We start from the raw sequence: 24,166 nt of genomic DNA on the forward strand, positions 1-24,166 counted from the left end.
CTGATTCTCCAATTGGCAAAATTCACACAAAGAGGATCTTGACAGCAGTGATTAGAAGACTCAGGCTGATTAAAGGCTTCTCATGGCTGAACTGGCTCAAAGCAGATAGTTTTGATGCCAAACCCAGATTGTTCAAAGCTTCAAAGTAGGCAAAGGAAGAATGGGGAACAAAGAGTCCACAAGCCACCCAGAAACTTTAACTAAGTAACACCCAAAAAGGCATCAGTTAAAAGGTTTCTTAAGAATAGGAAGAAATGGTTAAAATAAACTTAAGCAGTAATTACTACACAATTGAATTCAGTAAGAAAAGGTACCAAATGCCCATATAAGTGTTGCATTTTTTTAAACTGTGCCCTCTACAAGTCAGAAAGTGAAGTAATTAGCATTTAATTAATTGTGTGGGTTTTTTTATAAAGAAAATGCCTTTAAAGAAATATGTTCCCTTAATTCCTCCTTTCTGTTAGTTATCCAAAGAGGAAGTATGGTATGGTGGGTAGAGAGCTGGTCTTGAAGCCTGGAAGATCTGGGTTTAAGCCTCTTCTCTGATACAGACTGGCCGTGTGACCTTGGAGAAATCACTTATTCTCTCAAGGCTGTAAGCAATTCTGAAAGATGCCGAGAAGGTACTGACTTCCATTGATAGGGAGAATTTTCTTCCCTGGGAGTTCTTTATGCACATGAAATAAATGGTCCTTTTCTTTTCTTAAGATATGCCTTTATTACTGGGCCAGAGGATGCAGTTCAAATCAAAGAGCATATATTTGGAGATGCCAAATTATTACTATCACCAATGATCACTGGACAGATAAAATTAGATTCCAGGCACCACCTTGTGGCGTGTGTTGGAATTACAAGCCTAGTACCTCTCAGTAAAAATAGTAGGTCTTTGTTATAGAGTTGAATTTGCATTTCCACACCTAATTACCTGATGAAAACTTCACAGCTCAAAGAAGCACATTTTCCATCTTTATACTCAGCATTTCATCTTACTTCTGGGGTTTGGATTTCTTTGCCCTTTGGATATCAGTATGGCCTGCTTAGACTGTGGTTCCCTCTGACTCTCCCATCCTCTCTCCTCACAAGGCTGAATCAGGGAAAGAAAAATTACAACCACATAGGGTACCTCTACACTCTGAGGCGAAATCCCAAAACTTCCTTTTTCTAGTCGGAAGGAGGTAACTTTCCATTTCAAAGATAAAGAAACAAGAAAGAAATATCCCTTCTTGAAAATAGTATTTTCAAACCGTTTGAAGCATTATTTATGAAATTTAACTTCTCTTTACAGCCAAAGCTTCTCATAAACAATTTATATCATTTTCAGATGGGATTTTGAATCACAGAATCTCAAAATTAAAAGGAAACTCTAAGGCCCTCAAACCCAGACTACACTAGAGAGACGGCATGGTATAGTGGCCAAGACAGTAAACCTGGAATCGAGAACATTTAGTTCAGATCTCACCAAAGATTCTTATTATTGCTGTGACCTTGGGCAAATCACTTAAACTTGTAGTATCTTAGTTTCCTCTTCAATGACATCTTTGACAAGTGGTCATCCGGCTTTTGCCTAGAGATCTCAAGTGAAGGGTATCCTTCTCACTACCCCTCAATGCCACATCCCATTTCATTTTGGGTAGCTCTGATTATTAGGAAGTTTTTTCTTACCATTGTTTTCGGATCCACAATATGTGGCCAAGCAGAAAATGTCTAATCCCTCTTCCACATGACCGCTGTTTAAAGGCAGTTTTCATGACCATTCCTTTCCCCAACTTGTTTCTCTTCGCCAGGCCAAACATGCCCAGTTCCTTCTATTCATCTTCATATGGCATGATCTCAAGGCCTTTCACTGTCCTGTCTGAAATAGTCTGTTGTTAACAGAGCTTTCAGTTATAAATATTAGTTTTTACCAGGCAGTGAGTCAAGAAGTACTTATTTTGTTCAGCCTGAACAAGTTGTGGTATGTGATCGTGATGGAATACGACTGTGTCATAAGAAATGAAGAGCTTGATAATCTTAGAAAAAGATGGATAGACTTGAAGGAAATACTAAAGAACAAAATGAGCAGAGCCAAGAGAACGTTGTGTACATTAACAGCAGAACAACTTTGAGCAACTAAGTCATTTTTACCATTATAAATACCCAAATTAACTATGAAAGTCATAAGAAGGAAAATGCTAACTTCATCCAGAGAAAGAATTGATAAATAGAAGTATATATAGAATGATTTCACATATATACATATGTGTGCCTAATGCTAGCCATCTCTAGGGTGGGGGAAGGAAAAAAAAGAATTTACCTGTTAACTTTATTGTATATTTAAAGGGAATAGCAAGTTGTAAATAATAGATTTGCACAGTTTTGTGCAAATTATACTATCATATATTTTATACATAATTATTTTATTATATATAATATTTAATAATAATATAAAATATAGTATGTTGTATATAATTATTTTATTATACTATGTTATGGAAATGCTTGTTTTATTCCATAAATTAAAAATAAAATTAATTAATTATTTTTAAGTATTTATTAAGCTCTTACTATATAGCACGCACTGCCCTAAGCACTCAGGGCTCATATTTTAGTGGGAGAGACAACATGTAAGTAATTAGGTGCATGTAAGATCCATGCAGAGTAGATGAAGGGAAACTGAAAGGGAAAGACATTAACTAGTACTAGCTGGGAAGGAGCAGAAAACACCTCCTACAGATGGTGGGATTTGAGGCAAGTCTTGAAGAAAGTCTAGGAAACTGAGAGGGAGAGAGAGGTGAAGGTGCAGTGTGCTAGGCCTGAGGAGTAGCAAGAATACGAAGGTGCGAAGACGAGAAACAGAGAATCATGTTTGAGGAGCAGCAGGCTGGCCAAGGTCCAAAGATCAGACAGTGCAAAGAGGGGAGTAAGTTATTTGTTCGACACTCCTGATCCACTCCATTGATTTGTATATTCCTATTTATTTACATGCTGCCTCCTTTTTTAGAAGGTAAGCTCTGTTGTCAACAGGCAGTCCCAATTCACAATATTTAGGTGAAAAATAGGTTTAGTGCAAGAGAAATGAACAGGTATGTGGAACCCAAAGAGTTCACAATACATACAGAAATTTGCATCTTTATAAAAACAGGGCAAAGGAAGGAGTAAATCTCTACTAACCAGAAATCCCTAGCTGAAGGGGTATGGCATGGGAGGGGGAAAGGTACAGTAAAGGTGGGAAGAGGACAAAACCCCTCCCAAAGGGGAGGAGCCACATTCTTTTCCCTTGGGAACTGCTAAACCATGAAGATGTGATGGTCTCCTTATCTGCAAGGGTCCTAGCTGCACAAGTACAGAATGACAGGTGCCCATCTTGACTCCCAAGGATATAGAGGGAGTCCAGTTTGGGATGCAAACAACAAATTATGTCAGCTGTTTTGGGGGTAGGGCAGTGTTTGTTCTTGATACATTCAGGGCCTCCTGCATGCTCTGGGTCCCATGTTTCTGGAAAATATGGCAACTCAAAAAGACAAATTCAGGAGACCCCTTAACGGTCCTTAACACCTTATGGGCAGGAATTTATTATAAAAACAGTTATAATTTTTTGATATTTTCATCAACTAGCCCAGCCCAGTGCCTGGCATATAGTAAGAACTTAGTAAATATTTGTTGATTGATTGTATTGGTATTACTGAGAGACTGAAAAAAATAAAAGTTGATCTGAGGTAAAGGAAACTCATATGATTTTAGTTTGAGATTTTATTCAGGTGAAGTTGGAAATGAGAGGCAGGACTGGAGAACACAATAGACATGGGGACTGAAGAGAGAGATCTGTAATCCATCCACATGAAAGGGTGTTGGATAAAACCAAGGGAATGAATGGGATTGCTAAAGAAGATTGCTTAGAAAGAAAAAAAAAGCGCCAAAGACAAAACTTTGTGAAAATCCTATGAAGGGTGAAAAGAGAAAAAAGACCCAATGAAGGAAACAGGACAACAGAGTGGTAAGAAGAGAATCAGGATAGTGACATGAATGAAAACCCTGAGGGACAGAGTTTCTGGGTAATTGATAATCAATTTATTCATTAGGCTAGCCTGCAATCAATAAATTGACTGTCAATGGTTTCTCTCAGTAACCAAAGACACCAAGGGAAACCCTGAAATACCTTAAATCCCTTATGAAAGGGAATTCCCCTCACAAGTGAAAATCAACCCTGATTGGTGGACATTTAATGAGGAAGTGGACTAAAAGTCTTCAGCTCCTCCTGCTGAGAACATGGCTTCATGGTGAGACTCAGCAGCCTCCAGCAATCTGGGCAAAGGAAAGCCATCTCCATCCAGACTTCTCTGGCTAGTTTTCTCCTTCACAAGCTGGGTCACCTCAAACTCTAATGGAAGGGATCAAGGACAGAGGTTCCCTCTCTCAGGGTAAGGGCTCCACCAGACTGTACTCTAAATAAACAGAAATTAGGACTTGTGACTTTTTAAAAGTTCAAGAGACAATTTCTAGTCAATCTAGTTAATCATTTTAGTAATAAAAGAGATCAGTATACTTTCAAATGCCAAAGACAATCGTGGGTGGAAGCTCATGGCTCATATGCCCTTGGAAGAGGGGCAGGGTGTTCCTGAGGGTGGTAATTAGCTCTGATTGGAATGAATATTACAGTAAGGGGCTGGACCTATTCTAATGAACTTTGATTTTGTCATTTACTTCTAAATTGCCCCCACCTTGGGCAATCTATTCAAAGAATTTATCCCCACCCAAACCAGGGTAGAGCACAATGGGCTTCCCCACCTCGAGGGAAACTCTAGATCTTCCATACTCATTGGTTATTAATAATCATTTCTCTCAGACTCTTAGATGGGTAGAATCCCACCCAAATTAACAAGCATGTTCCTTGAGGGCTAAGAGCAATCTCATTAATCAGCCATGCCTTTCAGGGACTGACTGACCTTAACAGGAATTGGCCCTTCACAGAAAATAGAAGGAAAACGGGTGGACCATGATTAATAATTAATATAATAGTATATTAATTTCTCTCAATAGTAGAGTCTCATGAAAGTCAGTGGAGAAGAGAGTAGAGGTCTTTTTTTTTTTTTTTTTTTTACCTCTTTAGAGCAAGTCCTTAGCTCTCTTCCTTATTTCCTCTATCTGGAACCCTACTTTTGACCTCCCTAGATCCCTAGCCAATAATCCATTTCACCTTACAACTGGAGGACTCCATGCCTCATTCTGACATCTAAGCAGAAGATTCTTGCTCCCCATCCCCAATCCCTACCTTGAAATGGGTACAATTGATATTTGCTTCTGAGGTGTTCATTAATCTACTTGGGTTTGCTTTCCTTACCTCCCTCTATCTCTTCTTCCTTTGAATCTTTGATATTTTTGTTAGATTAGATTCTATTTCCTCTTCCTGCCCTTTGCCCAACTACATCATGTCATTGTTTTATCTGAGGAAGTTGGAGGTGAATTGGGTAGAATATAGTAAATGCAGGATATTTGAAAACAAAGTTTTGTTTCCTTGAGTAGAGAAAACACTCACCTGACAATTTCATTTCCTTACAGAAAGAACCTTTATTTTCAGAGGTAGCACCAAGGCAAATGTCAGTTGAATTCCTATCCTAATTATCACAACTTTAAAAAAAAAAATTGGGGAGGGGGGGTTTAAGTGTCTGGATTACCAAGTAGTTTTAAGCTAAAACAGTGTTCCAGAAAGTGCTCACTCTTCCTCCTCCGCCAAACCTCCCTAATTCTCCTACTTTTTTTCCCCTTTAGATCCAACCTGCGGAGAAACTGCTCCTCTGAGCCATGTGATGTATATTGGCGCACAGGCCCTTGGAAGCCCTGCACAGCAGCCTGTGGCAATGGATTTCAATCCCGGAGAGTAGAATGCATACACCGAAAAAGCAGCCGGCCTGTGGAGGTTCATCACTGCGGTTCTAGACAGAGACCAGTGACCTGGAAGCACTGCAGTGTCACTTCCTGTGGTAGTATGTACCCATTTTAAGTACTTTTCATAGTCCTCAAAATGGTGTAGTGAGTGTGAAGAGCACATAATGACTTGTTATTAAGTCATCCATAGTTTGACTCCTACTTGCTACTCTATGGTTATTATGGTAGTTGGCTTTGGGGGTTGAAGATGATTTGAGTGGCTTGATAGAAAGTAGTGCCTTTTCTCTCTGTAAGGATTCCCAAGATAATGTATAATACATCTTAAAGCTGCTTGAGCCTTCCCCTCTAAGGCTACCATCCATTCACTTTTTTTTTTTTATCTTTTGTCAATCAATTGATTTACTTGTTGTTTCCTATCCATTAAAATGTAATGAGGGGGACTGACTATTTTGGCTCCAGGCCAGACTTCAACCTCTTTGGAGGAAAAAAAATCCTGCATAAATCCTCAAGGCATGTCTGGTTCACTAGCATTTATTCTTTGGTGTTCGGTTTTACTACCAACTACGGCCAGGCTTTCCTAAAACCTCCATTCCCAGCTCTGAGAAGGTGTGTCAGCTTTGAAGAGACTGCTATAAGTGCCAGCATAATTAATTGTTCACTGCAGCAACCAAAGAAGTAAGATGTGGCCATTAAACAGAATCTTTTTTAACTAAAAGAGGCCTGGAATTCAGGTCACTGCAGAGGTAAAGTATTTTGTCAGTACTTTAAAGTACCAATGACCACCATATGGACTTGTAACTAGAGAGTTTAATTATGTTTATTCTGCGTTTAGTTAGTTGAAAGGTTTGTAGAAATACAACCCTTTAGAACTAGAGTTTTTTAATGTGTGGCTTATTTATCAATTATGCATTTATTATTTAATAATAAATCACACTACTAAGTGCACATAGGGATAAGGATAGGGATAGGGATAGGAATATGAACTAGACTTGTGATTTCACTGACTTGGGGAAGTCTCAGGTTAAGAAACTGCCTCAACTAATGGGGGTCCACACCTTCTCTGAAATGTTTGGTTTAAGAGAGTTGCCTAGAGCACTGAGAGATTATGACTTGCTCAGGGTCACAGTCAGAATGTGTCAGAGGCAGAATTTGAATGTAGGTCTCTCTGGATTCAAATCTAGCTCCATATCCTTTGTGCCACATTGCCTATTAATACCTTTAATTAAAATGAACACATTGTTCATGAAAATGTTCCCCATTGAGCGGCAGTGTGGTATAGTAGAACACCTATGTTTAAGCCTTTCCTCTGACACATACTAACTGTATTGACCCTAAGTAGGTCAATTAGCCTCTAGATTTCCCAGACAATTAAGTCTGTAAATTTGTTGCTGCCAAGCTGCATCCCTGAAGAGAGCTTCTACATTGGGAATTGTTGATGCTGATGAGAACATAGGCCTGCACCCAAAATAAAATAAAATATTTAATAAATCCAGCTAATTAATCAATTGTTATTTTTTCAGAAGGAGAATGCAAGGACACAACTCACTACTGTACGTTTATAAAGCATCTAAACTTGTGCTCAATAGACCTCTACAAACAAAGGTGTTGCCAGTCTTGTCAAGAAGCATAGCTCTGTGCAGAGTTCATGGTGCTGCTATGAAGAGGAGGAAGTTCTTTGCATGTAGCTGGTTCCAAAGTATGTATTCAGTGTAAGACTCCAGGCTTAAAAGTAAAATGGATGTTGATGCAGAAACACCACAGTTAGAATTTTATAGAGTGGAATTTTTTCCATAATTTTGGGGTTCTTTTTCCTTGATCAACATTTCCATGGTGAACTTTTAACACTTAAGGTTTTTTTTTTGTTGTTGTTGTTGTTGCTGTTCCAGAATTTAAAACACCATAGCACATAATCCGTTGAACTGAATAGGCCCTTGTTACGTGATTGTAATTGGGAAAACACTATTATCACCAGTGCATCACATACTGCTCACTTCCTGTGATTTGTAGGAAATCATAGTAGATTAATACATCCTGAAGACTTGGGAAGTGCAGCATCTGATGACTGTTTCTCAACTTCCTATTTTTAGTGTTTTTTTGGAATTTACAAGGTACTGAAATTTCAGATGCTCTGGCCAGTAGCTGTTAAGGTGGTGGTTGTGTCATTGATTGTATTTTTCATAGCTGGCTTTAAGATTGGACTATGAGGCAAACTCTCAGGACAAGTTTTCTCAAGATTGGCTGGTGGCTGGATACACGGTGTGGGAGAGCATCTCACATCCCTAACCAGTGTTTATGTACCAAATGAGAAAGAGCATTCCTGACAGTCTTGCCATTTTCCACTGCAGAAATTTGTATTTTTTTAATCAGAGGAGGCGCTGCTTGGCTTGGTTCCTATCCTCTTCCACTCACATTGAAATATGATCAGAGGAAAGCTCTGCTTAGTCTTCTCTACTGACTTTGAATTAGACTCAACACTTCCTTAGAAGAGCTGTGAATGACACTTTGGTAAGCACTATTCTCTTGCACATGACCAGATAGGAAATCTAAGCCTTATCTGGCCCAGTCTGTGTCAAATATCATTCCTCAGTATTTTATATTTTTTTCAATCTTGAATCAAAATAATAAGGAAGTGGCATTCTAAATAGGAATCTTAATAGTGAAGCCATTGATTATTTTCATACACATTGAGCTTCCAATCACTCAAAAAAGGAACTCAAGCTTGCACATTATAAACTCTAAACCTAACATTGAAAGACTTCTCTACCATCTTCCTATATGTATTGCCAATTCTAAGCTTGGTTGACCAAAAAAAAAGTGAGGGGCAGGGGATAGAGGGGAGAGAAAAAAGAATTAAGGATTCAGCATTTGGATGTCCTGGCAGTCTGAGGAAGGTGCCACAGCTGCTCTGTTTACATGCAATATTTTACCCATTTGTAGCAATGATGAAATCTGAGGGGGAAGCACATCTCACTGTTTCTTGCCTCAATGACCAACAGGGGACATACATTTTGGCTTTTGGTTTCTTGGAGGACAGGAGCAGTCCCAGAATTGGCACATTGTAATTTGGAAAGCCACAGGTCTCCCAGGCCATAATTGTTAGCATCACTGAAACTGAGATGAGCACTACTGTATCCCAAGGGCTTAGAAGGCACAGCATTTGGTGGCTGTGTGGGAGAGGATACTCCAGATGACAAGCTTTTTTTTTTTTAATCAGTAATGGGTCTTGACTGTTGAAACAGGTTTTTAAATTAAAAGGACAAAAAACATTTGTAAGATAACTTTTGTATATATTTATTGTATGATTCTTAAAGTGCAATATTTTGTTTTGTACAGTGTGTAATAAAGATTATGGAACATATATTTTTCTTATTACCAAGAATTCATATTAAATTACTTCATATTTGTATTTAAACTTTAAGAGTTAACATTAAGCATTTCTTGTTCTATTATACCCTCTGGGTTGGGTTGAGTATATTCTTGCAATAAGGAAACTGTGTTTATTCCCATCAAAGTGACATGCCTGTGTAGTGTATTGACTACTGTTACAGTAACAAGAAGTGTTCACTATATATCTTTCATAAAAACCGCTTCAGTAATTCAGAAATAAAATTGACTTTGATTATTCAGCTGCACCATCATTTATGGAGAGCATTTCTTTTTGTGGCTTCTCTTGTGGCCTCTCTGCATGGGGATATCCAGGCCATCCCTAAGGTGTTCAGGGCCCAAGACCTTCCGGGGGGGTGGGGGGAGGGAAGGACAATCTTACAGCAAATCATAATGTGTGCCTCCAACTCTCCACCTCCCCCATCCATCCAAAGCATCTTTAACACAGGTGAAATGGTATTAAAATGAATATCCAAGGCAATTGGGAAGTGGCAAAAAGGAGTTACAGATACCATACAACCTGGGTTGGGGGTAGGACATGTGGAAGGAAGGAGGGGCCTTGGCGAGAAGGAAGAAGAGGAAAGTTAATGGACTGAGATGTACCCATGCCACATACACACACACACACATATTTATATACACACACATTTATAGATATATCTATCTATCTATATCTATATGTATGTAAGCCTCAAGATACCTTTTGTCCAAACTAGGGGAGCCATCTTCTTCACCTGGCTAATTACATTTGTTGTCTGTTGTTGGGAGAGGGGAAGAAAAAAAAAAGAGAAACACTCCAATGCCTAGAATCAGAGCAATGACCACGTTTACCATGTCCTGGTGATGACTCAGTTTTTGTTATGTTTTCTTTGTAAATAGGTGCATTATGGTTCTATTATAACCGTGTACTAAAGGATTGCTGCACATAAAACCTGTTGTCACTCATTTTGGGAAGTCTTTGATGTTGATCCCAAACCCTATCCCCAAATGTATACTGAACATGGAAAGATAATACTATAGTTTAAGTAGGCTTCCAAAAATGCATATACTTCATCAATGATTATCCAGGCCATAAGTGCACTTAACACTGAATTCTGTTAAAACAGAATAAAGAAAAGGATTATTTTATTAAATTGGAAACACACTTCTTGACACTGGTTTCCAGTGTTTATCTTACTATTTTATAAGGTCTGTTAATGATGGGGAGAAATACTCTTGATCTATGGAATGGTAAACAAAAAGAGATCTTAGAAATTATCTAGTCCAACCTTTTTACAGGTAAGGAAAATAAGACTCTAAAAGGCAAAGTCCACCATAATGCCAAAAGTCAATAGAAGAGTTAGCTGGACTTGAATCCATTTCTCCTGATTCCCCAGCTGTTGGACCATCATGCAGTGACAAATGGGTTCATTTCTGTGACATTTTACATAATGTCTTTCATAAACATCATTTCCCAGGACCACTTTTTAAAAACTACTAGGACCACCTATTATGTTGAGGATAATCCTATTATCCAATTTGAGTAGTATTCTTCATTCCCCTCCTCTTTTGTTAAAATGCATCCCTGAAGCACGAAAAATATAATTTTGTGAAATCAACATTGACATGCTTCCGTATATCAGTGCATCTCTGACCTCATCCATATAGGGTATTCCTTCTTTCAGTACAGATTGCAATCCATCCACATCTTCTCATTTGATCTTTGTCCTTGATTTTCCCATATGAGAGATTAAAACAGTCTTTGCACACCAAACAAATACATTAATGAAACCATATTGACAAAAGTAAAGTTGAAGGAACCTTGATAAAGAGGTCTCTCTTGTGTTCTCTGAGCTGCTAAATATGTCATAAAGAACATTCAAAAAGAGACGCATTACCAGATTACTAATGACATATCCAAACCTCAAAGTGGGAAAAATAACTAGGGGTTTTTCAATTCTTTCTGACTTACATAATCAGAATTCATATGAGAGAAGGCTGCTCACCTCATATATATAGTCAGTTACTTTACATCACTTTTCCCCAAAATGAGATTATTTTTTAGGGAAAGATGGAAGTCCTTTTTTTTTTTTATCATTTGATACTACATAGAGATGATGTTTTAAGTGCTGTTCATAATTTTACAATCATGCATACAAATTTAAATTCATGTTAGTAAAATTAATCACAATTTAATAACAAGTTTTCAATCTAAAAAGTATGTGACTGGTATATTTCAAGCCTCAAATTGATACATATTTAATATAGATTTAATGTAGATACAATAAAAGGAAGCTAAAATTCACTTCAGGAACTTCTATATTTCTGTAGGAAATTAAGGAAATATCTCATCTACTACTAATTCTTGCTACTCTATATACTAGCAGAATCCTTTTTCCTTTCCTTTTTTTTTTTTAAGCATGTATTTTATTGCTGAACTAAAGGAGGAGGCAGAGTGTGGGAAGGAGATGATGTCCAGGCATAATCCTAGATTTTATGACTCCAAGTCTGTTACTATGATTGTATATTACATCTGGCTACTGTTGTTACTTATAGGGGAACCTGGGAACTTCCACCAGTCCAAGCAGAACGTATCTAACCCCACCTCCCCAAGTACTCTGAAGACTTTGAGCAATTAGTCTTTGTTGATACATCTTTTATAATTTTCCATAGTAGTCATAACCATAACAACTGACATTTCTATACCAAGGAAATCTTGCAATATTTTTTCATTTGAGCTTTATAACAGCTCTGTGTGCTAAATGTGATAGATATTATCCCCATTTTTATAGTTACATGAAGCACAGAGACTCTCACACATGGTCACAGAGCTAGTTGGAGTCAAGAGGCAAGATACAAAGCCAGGTCTCCCCTTGGTTCCAAATCCTGCACACTTTCAATGCCTCAATTCATCATGCTTCACTTGGTCTTCAGCAAACAGCATTTATGCAGACTTCTTTCACTGCTTAATCTCCTATACTCCACTCCCAGTGAAATAGTTCTCTTAAGCAACTTTTGAATTTCTAGAGGCAAAAGCATTCTCTCCACTCTATGCTGAGAAGTTCCTATTTGGGAAATCAAGGAAAACTTGGACCAGTTGCTCTGTAATCTTTGTGATGTACTTAAGAAGTAGATAGAAAGCAAACAGCATTATCAACCCCTTTCTTAAAGAAAACAGGAAGGAACACCTCCCTCACCCCAAGTCAAAGTAATCTCTCCCTCAGCAGATTCCTCTGTCCTTTTCCTGGACTTTCCCCTTGCATCTGTCTCTCCCTCCTTTGTTTCACAACTCACAGCCTCAGACATTTGGAACTGGAATATTAGAGATCTACTACTAGCTCAGACTCTTCATTTTACAGATAACAGAAGACCTTTTACAGAAATACGGGGCCTTTGTGGAAGAAGCGAGGCACCAGAGAAAGGACACTGGTTTTGGAGTCAGAAGACCTAGGTACAAATTCCACCAGTGACACTGCCTGTCTGACTCTGGGCAAATCACTTAACCTCCTTTGGCCTCAGTTGCATCATCTCTAAAAGGAGGAAGACGGACTAACTGGATATCTCTGTTATTGTTCAGTCATGCCCGACTCTTTGTGACCCCATTTGGGGTTTTCTTGGCAGAGATATTGGAGATTTCTCCTCCAGCTCATTTTACAGATGAGGAAACTGAGGCAAACAGGGTTAAGTGACTTGCCTAGGGTCATACAGCTAGTATGTGTCTGAGGCAGGATTTGAGTTTGGGAAGACTTATCTTCTTGACTCTAGGCAGGTACTGTATCCATTGAGCTACTTAGATGTCCCTTCTGTCTCTAGACCTATGATCTAACATCTAGTGTCCAGCGAGATGAAATGTATTGTCCAAAATCACACAGATAATTCTGATTTTCTCTTACGAGATTGCAAGCAGCTTGAAAGCAAGATCTACTTAAAATCTATCTTTGCATTCCCATTGCCTAGCACACAATACATTAACATATCTTTTTAAAGTTTGGACCTGTGAATTCATTATGTAGGGAGTGTTTATTTAGTATTTGTTAAATTGAACTGAATGACTGTGGAATAGAGGTAGTATAATTTAATGCCTTACAATTTTATCCTCCATAGAGGTGCTCCAAAGTTTCATCATGGAGTAGATGAGAACCCATTAGATTGTAAGCTTCTAGAAGGCAGGGATTGTCTTTTGCCTCTTTTTGTATCCCCCAGCTTTTAGCTCAGTGCTTGATGTATAGCAGGCACTTAATAAATGTTTATTGAATTAAGTCAAATTTCTGAATTCTCAAAGTGCGTGAAGCAAAACATAAACTCTGATAGGTCATACCAAAATGTATGGGCCTCTCAATGTACTATATGCTTGTCATCTAGAAGTCAGATTAAGTAACCTAGGAAAGGCTGACCACCAATAGGCTAACCACCAGTTAAGGCATTTGTTTACCCTTTGCTGCTCCTGAAGATGGCCTACTCTGGTTTAGAGGGGCTGTGATCTGCTATGGTGGAGAGATCCTTGAAATGCAATTGTATGACTTCCTATCCATTTTCTCACTTGATCCTTAAAACAACCTGCTGAGGTAGTCAGGGCTGATAATAGTATCTCTGTTTTATAGATAAGGAAAAAAAGACTCCAATATGTTAAATGACTTGTCCAGAGTTATATGCATTATGCATTCCAATGCATTAAATGTGGGACTAGATGCAATGTTTATCCATTATGCCCTACTTCATCTTGCCTTAGTGAAGAGAATGAATTGTTAATTAAGCACTTCGCATGTGGCCTCCACAGATTCTCTGCCTTAGGTTATGTTACCTTTCATTAATTACTCTGGAAAGACAAATTGTATGGCACTCTGGTAAAAATGAATACTACAGTATTTCAGAAGCTGTATTCAAGATTCTTTGATATTCAGATACACTATCCCTTAATGTCCTTTATTCACTCTTTCCCTTTAAGAGCAAAAACAAAACAAAAACTGGGGGCAGTTCTGTAGAAAGAGAGCTGAGTGGAGTCTCAGCTGCTGGAGTGGATTAAGCTGAGGCTCCTGGGCAAAGAAAGATGAGCCGGGACCATCCAAGGCACAGGCTAAGTTGGGTTGATTTTGGCATGGATCAGATATTTGGGAGGTGGGATGTGGTTATACGGTCAACGTGAGAGGCAATAGGATGGTAAGAGCACCAGTTTTGGAATAGCAGACTTAGGTTTATTCTTCTGCCTCCAACATTCAATAAAAGGAAGCACCTATTTGGGGCAGGGTATTGTGCTAGATGCCAAGGGAGACAAAAAGTGTAGATAAAAGATGATCCTTAAACCCATGGAAATTACAGTCTAGTAGGAAGATAAGGACTTCAACCCAGATGGCCCATAATGCATGAGACAATTACACAACAGTATTATGGAGAAGTTGAAGGGGAAAGGTTATTGCCAAATTTATTCAATCACTGTAAACTTCTTGGATGATGAGGCATTTTGTGGGGGTATGCAGGGGTAGTTAGTTCAAAAGGCAAACATGGGAAATGAGGTCATTTCAGGCCTAAGAAATGGCCTGAGCAAAGGTATGAAGGTGAGAGAATGCAGTAGCTATGACCAGGTAAGTGATTAATCTCTCTACACCTTGGTTTCCTCATCTGTAAAATGGAAGTAATAATAATAATAATAGTCATACTACATAATTAACAGAATTGTTATAAAGCACTTTGTACATTATAAAACACTGTATTCAGTTATTTGATAAGTATTTATTAAGCATCTGCTATATATAAAATGTAAGTTATCATTATTACAACATGATCTTGGTTGGGGCAACATAATGTGGAATATGCCTGTATTGGAAAAAAAAATCTAAAAATACTTAATAAATTAGCATAAGCATATGAATGACCATGAACTACTTGAGTCTCCAAAAGTGTAATTTATATTAAGAATCGTACTTTATAGGCCAAATTTGATTTGAGTTTCATTTACTGTGTGCTGAATTACTATATTTCATAAGCAGATTGACATTAATGACTAAACAGCTGGACACCCGACTACATCATTTACACATAAAAATGTTATGATTGTATAGGATCACAGAATGAAGACCAGTTGTCAAACTGTATGTTAGGAATAATAAGTTACACTGGGAATACACATAGTAAAATTCTTATAAGTCCACTGTCAAGAAAAATGGTCTAAAATATCAATGTTAATTGCATTAGGCTCTTTTAGTACCCTACTCTTATGATGTCAATGCCTCCTGATGTCAAAGAGGTGATCCTGGGTTCTTAGAGGCTATGCTAGTGGAACACAAGCTTTGGCAGGTGTCAACCAAGCTAGAAAGGCTATGGGTACAATCCTGTCAATGACCAGCCTGTCTTCTAAGGGATCAGCCTGGCTAAGTTAAAAAATACTCATAAGCAGAGGAGTGGTAACTTATTGATGATTTTTTTGGACATAGCAACTTAGGAAGAACTGTCTCCTAAGGCATGAAGGGGTTATGATTAGCTTTGGTGGAAGGAGTAGCCATACTAGTTCAATCACAGACCTACTGAAGTAATTGTATCAACAGATACATTGATCTCTCTTGACAGATCTTCAAATTTCCTTAGGTTAAAAAAAAATCCAGTTCAAACATTTTACTATGAATCCTTCATAAGATCAATCTTCCAGAAAGATTTTTCTCTTTATCAACTAATTAAAATGTTTTGATTCTCATAGGTCTATCAGCCTAGGAAATCTAGCATCTCATAAAATCCATTTATTGGGAAACCTTATCAACTAATGGGGAAAAGTCCTTCCTTGAAGGAATATTCTTGCGGAATAATTTGTGACCATGGGAATTGGTATTTTCAAATGTATATCCTGGAGGGGAAGTATAGCTAGCTGGGCACGTCTCCTGTATCTTTGCTGTATACTGTGTAGAGTACACTGTTGTATCATCAAATGGTTCAGAGCTGTGACAGAGAATGGGGACAGGTTTGAAACTCAGTGTTGGAATTAACTCATGTGGTATATAATGTGATCTAAAAGTGGTCAAGCCTTCAAACTTCCCAGATGGATTGGGAATCTGATTGTTGGGCTTAATCATTCCTAGCTGACATGGTTTGTCCCATAGTTTGAAATCATCTTTCGTGGTGCTTCTTGCTTGAAAAGGAAACTTAGTGATACGTGAATAAACTTGCTTTTTGGGAGCCCCTGTGGTCATGTGAGTTGAAATATTATCTTGTTGGATTTTGCTATTTTGCTCCATGTGACCTGTTGAGGGAACATCCTCTGTTAACTTTCGAACCTTGGGCAACGGAGTTTCCCATGACTGAAAATTATCCCGGAATTCTGTGTTTTCCCTAAATGGAGCATTTTTTGCCACCTTGGCAATTGTAGGTCTACAAATCTTTGCAGGTTCTCCAAAAAGGCCTTTGTAGGCATGGCGGTGGGTTGTTAAATCATCAAAGAGTTCATTGTTTGGCTTGTAAACTTCTTTTGGTCTTATAAATTTGGGTTCTAGCTGGTGAGGCACGTATGATGAGCGATGGCTTGTAATAGCATTAAAGGGAATAGCAGAATGAGAGAGTAGGTTCAAAGGTTTAAAGTTTGACCTAGGACGTAGCTTTTGAGGACTTAAGTCATCCTGAAATGTAGATTTCTCTGTAGGCAGATGTTTAGCAAGTTCACTTTTCTCAATATTCCAAGGTCTGAAATCATCTTTAAGATAAGAAAGCCTTTAAGCATAAAATGAAAATTCAAAGACATTGATTCTTAAATAATTGCTCTATTAATATCACTCCCTTCTGTCACTGCTAATAATCCTCCTGTCTTTAGAAATCTGATCAACTTCTAGCTTCTATTCCCTGTAACATTTATTCATTTGGCAACTAACCACAAATTGCCTTGTAACATTACTTATCTTATTGGACTAATTTTTTTCTTGTATTATTTAACTTTTCACATGTATGCATTCATGTCTTGTCTCCTCAATTTGATAATAAGCTCCTTGCGAGTAATGGAAATGTTATTGTACATATTTGTATCTTCCATAATGCCTAGCCTTAAATATAGTATGTACTTAGTAAATATTTGTAGGGTGATCAATTACTATCCAATGTGTCCAGGAATTAATAGTTTCTTCAAACTATAGACCTGGAATTGGAACTCACATTAAGAACAAGTCTTCTCTCCTGGATAAATCTTTTCCTTCCTCTAGTTCCTCTCTTACTTTCCCCCTGCCCCAAACTCCCTGATAGATGCCTGAGTCAAAGTCAATTCTCACTGGTCCCTTCCTCTTTTTCTGTGATATCACATTGTACGTGCTTATGTTTGTCTCATGTCTCAACATCTAGAATATTAAAGGCTGGCGCTCCTTTGGTCTTGCTGGGGGTGGGCTGCTAGTAGTGGGGGGTGGGAAGGAGGTGCTTTCCAAAAGCTGCCTCTAAAAAGAGAGTTTTAGGGAAGGAGGCAGGGAACTCGAAGGAAATCCCACCTTAAAGAAATTGAATCCAAAACTTTTGCTTTTTATCCAATGTGTCAGACAGAATGTGTGCATGTGTGTTTGAGAGAGAGAAAGAGAGAGTGGAAGAGAAAGAGGAGGAGGAGGAAGAAGAAGGAGGAGGAGGAGAAGGAGGAAGAAGAGGAAGAGGGGAGGATCTAACTGTACCTCACATCATGAAAACTCAACACTGATGTTATTTATATAGACCCTAGAAAATTCAACAGAGAAAATTTACAACAAAATGTTAGGCATTACCATGGTGCGGTAGAAAAAGCTTTCAGCTTGAACTCAGAAGAGCTAGGTTTGAGTCTCAAATCCTTCTACTTGCTATCTGTGTTTCCCTGGGTAATGATTCATTGACTCTCTCTGAGCCTCTCACTTTCCTCATTAATAAATCTAGGTAACTAATTATTGTACTACCTACTACCTCACAAGGTGGTGGTAAGGAAAATATTTTGTAAAGAGCTATATAAATGAATTAGTATTAGTATTCAATTCTGAAAATATCCCATGAGAAGCTATGGTACTATGTATTAGTAAAGGGGTTTTAGCCATAGATGATATCTAGATAGAATCTTGATGTTTTGATAGATATGTATCATATTTTCTTTCTAAATATATGTATATATAATTATAATGTTAATAAGAAATAACAGGTGGCAGATTTAATACTAAATAAGCCATTTCTACTTATAGATCTCTCCCCATGTAAAATGATTTTACATTTACTTGCATTTTTAACTACTCATAGTTTATTATCTTTGCCTGAAAGGAGAAGGGAGAGGTAAGAAAGTGAATGGGGGGATGTCCCTAAAATTGCTGACTAGTATGTAATATTATACACTTAGGATAAAATTTATGTCAATTTTCTACTCATTGATTACCTGTCTCATTTCCCCACTGTCACAATTACTACAAACCTTTTCTCTCTCCTTAGGGGCCTAAATGTGCCAAATCAGATGGCCTAGCCCTCTACTTCCCTGAGATTTAAAATGAAATGGAAACTCTCAACTATCTTTCTCAGAACTTTTCCACATGGTCACTCATTTCTCTCTCCTTCCCTCCTGTCTCAAGGAAAGAAGCCATCTAGCTTACTCTCTCTGTACCCTTGATCTCAGCCTTTCTGCCTCCTCCATGACATTGACTCATCCAATCATCCCTTCTCTTTCATGCATCTTGACTCCTCCATTGGCTCCCTTATACCTGCCTACAAACATGTTCAGTACTAAAACAAAACAAAACAAAACGAAAAACAAAAAAAACCAAAACAGAACAAAACCAAAAAGACCTTCCCTTGACCTTTCCACCTTACCCAGATCTCCTTTACTTCTAAACTTCATGAAATCAGCAAATAGAGCTGTCCAGAAGTCACTTGGAGATGTGGGACTGGGGCTGAAAAGGCAGATGAAGCCTAGATATGTAGATCAATTTTCTCTACTTATTTCTCGAACTGCTCCTTCTCTTAGACCCTAGTACCAGCCCTCATTACCACTTTCCTGGGCTACTGTATCTTCTTCCCATCTCCCATCTTCCCATCTCCACTCTAACCCCTTACATGACATTCTTCACATAGCTTATTTTCTTCATGTACAGATGAATTCATGTTAGGTGTTTGTTCAATGGCTCTCTTGCCTCTCAAATAAAATCTGAGATCCAAGGCCTTCTACAACATTTCTAGTATTTTTCTACTTCACTTTACCCCTCAGTCACTATCTTCATTGAGGTTCTCTCAAAACCTCGCTCACTTTGTTTATTGTAATAGCATCCAAACTGGCCTTCCTACTTTCATTCTCTCTCCTCTCAAAATCCATCCACCACACAGCTGCCAAAGCAACTTTTCTTTGTAAGGTGCACATGTGACTAGGTCACTCCTCTCCTATATAAATATGAGCTGCCAAAATGTCACTGAAAGCATATATGTATACACACACACACACACATATATATACATACACATACATACATACATATATACATATATATCTATAAATCCGGCCTCAGATGTTTGATAACATATTAGCTGTGTGACCCTGGGCAAGTCACTTAACCCTGATTGCCTCACAAAAAAAAAAGCATATATATGGACATATACACACATACACCTATGTGTATATGTATAATATTAGTTATAGTATATATGGTACATATGTAGTATTTTATGTATGTAGACACACATATATGTATATAAACATATATATTATATATACAAATATATATTTCTTTTCAAAGGCATTTGAGAAGCTCATATTTGACCCAACAAAGTTTATGAAAAATATCTAAAAATCACTATATCAATTACACTAAAAGTAAGTGCTGGTTACGTTATTCCTTTTAAAAATGTGTGCTATTACCTTTATAGGTAGGAAGAGTATCCAGCTTTTCTTTTTTAATAAGACGTCTGTCCAGAGGCCTCATTGTTTCAGCAGGTTGTAATGGGTAAACGTTAAAATTCTGCTTATAGGTGGTTGTCATATCAGTGTCCACCATTTTTGGCCTGTATTCTTCTGGTGCATGAACCATTTCTTGAAATGTGTCACGGGGAAGACGTTCAGACCTGAAATAACACAACATGGGACATTCCATAAAGGATATTTATTTTTCACTTCATGAAATATGGGTACTGAGGGCATTTGGCATTTGAAACGTAAAACCAAGTCGTATTATAAGAAGTTCAGAGTTAGAGGTAACACTTGTACCGTGTATAGCACCTTTTCCTGGTCTCCACAATCACTCAAAGATTATGAGCAGTGGCCCCACAATCATTTCCACTGGGTTTCTTGCTACTTGATATGTCTCTCAGAGTTAAAAATGATCAATTAAGTCCTATCTGTTCAGTGTAGACTCTCTCTGAACTTTAGCAAAGTGTTAAGTTCTGGAAGGGATAAAATTCAACATCTACCCAATTGATGTTTTTGAGAGACGTGTGGTACCATGGAAAGTACACTATCATTAGAGGCAAATGGTCTGGATTCACATCTTGCTTCTGTCCTTTAGTACTTGTGTGACCTAGGGCATGTTAGCTTATTTCTCCGGGTTTTCGTTTCCTCTTCTGTAAAATGGGGAAGTGAGCCAGATGGACTCTAAGTTCCCTTCTGTCTCCAAATCTGCCATTCTAGGTCTTCCTGTCATGAAAGGAAGATCCTAAAGAGAAAGACAATATACTTGAAATATATGAGATACCGTGAGAACTGGGTTCTAGTCCAGGCTCTTCTACTAAATGGCTGGTCAAGTCACTCAACCTTTCTAGATCCCATTTTCCTCATTTGCAAAATAAGGTTAAACTGGATGACTTCTAATGCCCTTTTCAGTTCTAACAGTCCATGTCCCATTTCACTGATAGAACTGGTGGACTGTTCCAAGTCTAGGCATATCTAGCTCTATATAGGTATTGTAGATAGCCTATTTCTACAAGCCTTTTCCTCTTCTATGGAAAGAAATTAAATTAGTCTGATATGCTAGGTTAGACAATCTTTTAACCTTCTGTTTTGCTGGGTGTTTATTATAGGAATTTAAATTTAGAATGGGAAGGGATGTCAGAGTTCATTTTTTGTAATATCTTCATTTTTACAGATGAAGAAACTGAGGTCCAAAAAGTTAAGTCAAGTCAGCAAGTATTTATTAAGTACCAACTATGTGAAAAGTACTATGCTAGGATTTGAGGATACAGAGAAAGGCAAAAAAACAAAACAAAAAAAAACAAAAAACAGTCCCTGCTCTCAAGGAGCTCACAATCTAATGGAGTTGTGATAATAAATAATAAACAGATAATAAATAAAAGAACCAGGCTTCAAATCCAGCCTTTGACTTTAAATCCATGGCTGTTTCTATTATACCATGATGGTGCCATGCCTTACCCTTCATAAGGTCAAGCTGATTACTATTTTTTTAACTTTCTACCTAGGATTAGTCAGGCAAAATGACTACAAATTATGGAATAAAAATCCTGTTTCTCACCTAGCTATGAATCTGGTTCACTTACCTTTGTGTGCAAAGTCATCAGCCTCCTTGGATTTCAGTAGTCTAGGTTAGGTTGCTTGGCAAGGACCCAAAATTTCTGGGGCATAGTCTCTGAAATATTGTGGTTTTTAAACTGAGAACTGGTAAACCTTTGGGGTAAGTCAATGTTATTCAGACTATTGTACACTGTTCACATATCTTCTCTTTTTTATTCTTAAACCTTCAGAAATTCCATTCTTAATTAGAAATCCATAGATACTCACTTGAGGGAAATTTTTCTCTGAATTGTAGTGACCATGACTAAAAGGACTGGATGAAATGAAGTCAAGAGCTGCATTCAGCATAAGGGCTATAGAAAGTCTCCGTCACTGCTATACACAAGTGGGTTGGGCTCTACCTGAATCAAAATGATACCAGGATGCTGGCATAAACAAATGAAAAATGTGATGGAGCAATGTAAAAATAAAAATTAAAGAAAACTGGTGTAGGGAAAAGTTGGAAAATATCAGAGAAAATAAAACAGTTGATCAACTGAACAAATATGGACAGTGGCAGAAAAATCCCCATCAAAATGTGAACTTCAGAATAATTTTACCTTTTTCCCTCTACTTCTTTTTTACTCTACTCACTATTCCTTATCTTCAGTCTTATTTTTTTTCTTTTTTTTTTTAAGTCTTATTTTTAAACATCTTTTCTGAGCCTCAAAATTAAATAGTTAGGTTTCTCCTTAGGTCATCTCTACTTCAGCACAAGTTACTAGTTTAATATAAAAGTGAGAATCCCACTTCCAGCAAGGATGCTGATATGCAAGATGCAAGCCAAGTCTGGCCTTCTCAAGAAACTGACATAGAATGGGAAAAACTGGCAGGTGGAGCAAAGGAGAAACCAACAGAAGAGGTAAAGCTAAGAGAGATATCAGTTATCTTACCCACACAAAGGGAGAGAGATAATAAAGGGCCAAGTAATGAGTTTCAGACCCCAGCCTACTCCAGGAGTAACAACGGGCTCCAATCCTTCCCAACTATGAGAGAGGATGGGGCACAGATAACATGGTTCCTGTATTTGTGTCTCAATCCCCAGCTCCCTCAAACCAAACCTAACTGCATGGGGGAGCAGATTTTGGCCTGGTATAATACCAGGGCAGAGTGTGGGAAGAAGGTGAGTAGGTGCTGTTGGTGGAGGTGTCAATTAGCCCAACTGTTACGAAAAACAATATGGAATAATATTTATAAAGTCACTAAACTGTACATAGCCTTTGACTTGAGTGATGTCGCTACTAGGCATATACTCCAAGGAAATTAAAGACTGAAGAATAAGTCCCATATATAGAAAAAATACCATAATAGCAAAAAAGTAGAAGGAAAGTGGGTATCTATCCATTGGTTTGGGGGGATGACTGACCAAAATGTGAATTATAATGTAATGCAAGAAGAAGTCATAAACACGAGGAATTCAAAGGAACATGGGGAGACTTATATGATCTGATGCAAAGCAAGGTATGCAGAATCAGAAGAACAATTGACATATGACCACAAGACTGTAAAAGATAAGTGCATTAGAACTCATCAACGTATTGTCCAGTTGTGATTAGTGGTGACTACCTGTGACCAAGACCACATGAAAATGAAGCGTGCCCTGTTACACAGCAAAAATCTGGTGGACAATAGGTGCTGAATAAACTATACATTTTCAAACATGGCCAATTTACTGATTTGCTTTACTCAACAGAATTTGTTTGTTGCAAGGGAGAGTTCCATTGGGTTGGAAGAGTCATTAGGAAAGGACAATAATGTCATAAAAAATAAAACACATCATAAAACATATTTAAAGACTAGAAATAGCTTTGCCCCCATTGCATATAAAGTGCAATGTGGACTATTTACTTAAATGCTATTATTTCTTACATTTTGCCTTCATTTGCTTGATGTTTATGCTTGGTAGATTTAATATTTTGTGAAGGAATAACATGTTCAAAGCTGGTAAATTTTTCTGAATATTCAGTGGTGGGGCAACTCAAATCTAGTTCTTCATAAATCCTTGTAGGCCTCCGAGGACAGCGATGGAGCCTGTGTAAACACAAATAAATGAACTGAAACATGGTTTCAACTTTTAAAAATATTTTGCATATCATGAAATCATTATACTGTACCTCATGATATTACCCAGAAATCCCCAACACACTTAGGGATCTTTACTTAAGAGCAGCTTCATTTCCTTCTTTGTTTATGTTATGTCTGAGACTTTTCTTTAGGACCAATCTGACATGCCAGGCTGACCTTAGATTGCCAATGAAAGAAAAACCTGAGGTGTAGGTCTGAAATCTTGCCCCCTTCCAGAGCTAGAATAAAGTCTAGAAAATACAGACTGGGTGCCACTCAGGGAAGGGCAGATACCTTGAAAGAAGATAGCTGTGCTCTTTAAGAGAATGTCTGATTTATAGAATCACGGGATCTCAGACCTAGAATAGCTGCTTATCCAATCCATACCTAAACCAGAATCCACTTTACAATATACCTCTTCAACAAAGG

The 24,166-nt window shown here is 37.8% G+C and overlaps 2 protein-coding genes across 4 annotated transcripts in view; one reads left to right on the top strand and one right to left on the bottom strand.

The window, feature by feature from the left end:
* Window positions 1-9,494, top strand: part of ADAMTSL3 (ADAMTS like 3) — a 578,319-nt gene extending 568,825 nt beyond the window's left edge. For all 3 annotated transcript variants that reach the window (XM_027851959.1, XM_027851956.1, XM_027851957.1), the window contains exons 29-30: window positions 5,746-5,960; window positions 7,383-9,494. In XM_027851959.1, coding sequence (XP_027707760.1) covers window positions 5,746-5,960; window positions 7,383-7,492 — 325 coding nt within the window. In that variant the 3' untranslated portion in view covers window positions 7,493-9,494. The remainder of the gene's footprint in view (window positions 1-5,745; window positions 5,961-7,382) is intronic.
* A 5,520-nt stretch (window positions 9,495-15,014) lies between these two features.
* The window catches only part of SAXO2 (stabilizer of axonemal microtubules 2), a 30,435-nt gene continuing 21,283 nt past the window's right edge, over window positions 15,015-24,166 (bottom strand). Inside the window, exons 2-4 of the mRNA XM_027852071.1 lie at window positions 23,543-23,704; window positions 20,033-20,235; window positions 15,015-16,897 (exon numbers count right to left, since the gene is read on the bottom strand). Of these exons, the coding sequence (XP_027707872.1) occupies window positions 15,954-16,897; window positions 20,033-20,235; window positions 23,543-23,704 (1,309 nt within the window). The 3' untranslated portion in view covers window positions 15,015-15,953. The remainder of the gene's footprint in view (window positions 16,898-20,032; window positions 20,236-23,542; window positions 23,705-24,166) is intronic.

Source organism: Vombatus ursinus, unplaced genomic scaffold (genome assembly GCF_900497805.2).
Source record: "Vombatus ursinus unplaced genomic scaffold, bare-nosed wombat genome assembly UNPS02009205.1, whole genome shotgun sequence".
Lineage (NCBI taxonomy): Eukaryota > Metazoa > Chordata > Mammalia > Diprotodontia > Vombatidae > Vombatus > Vombatus ursinus.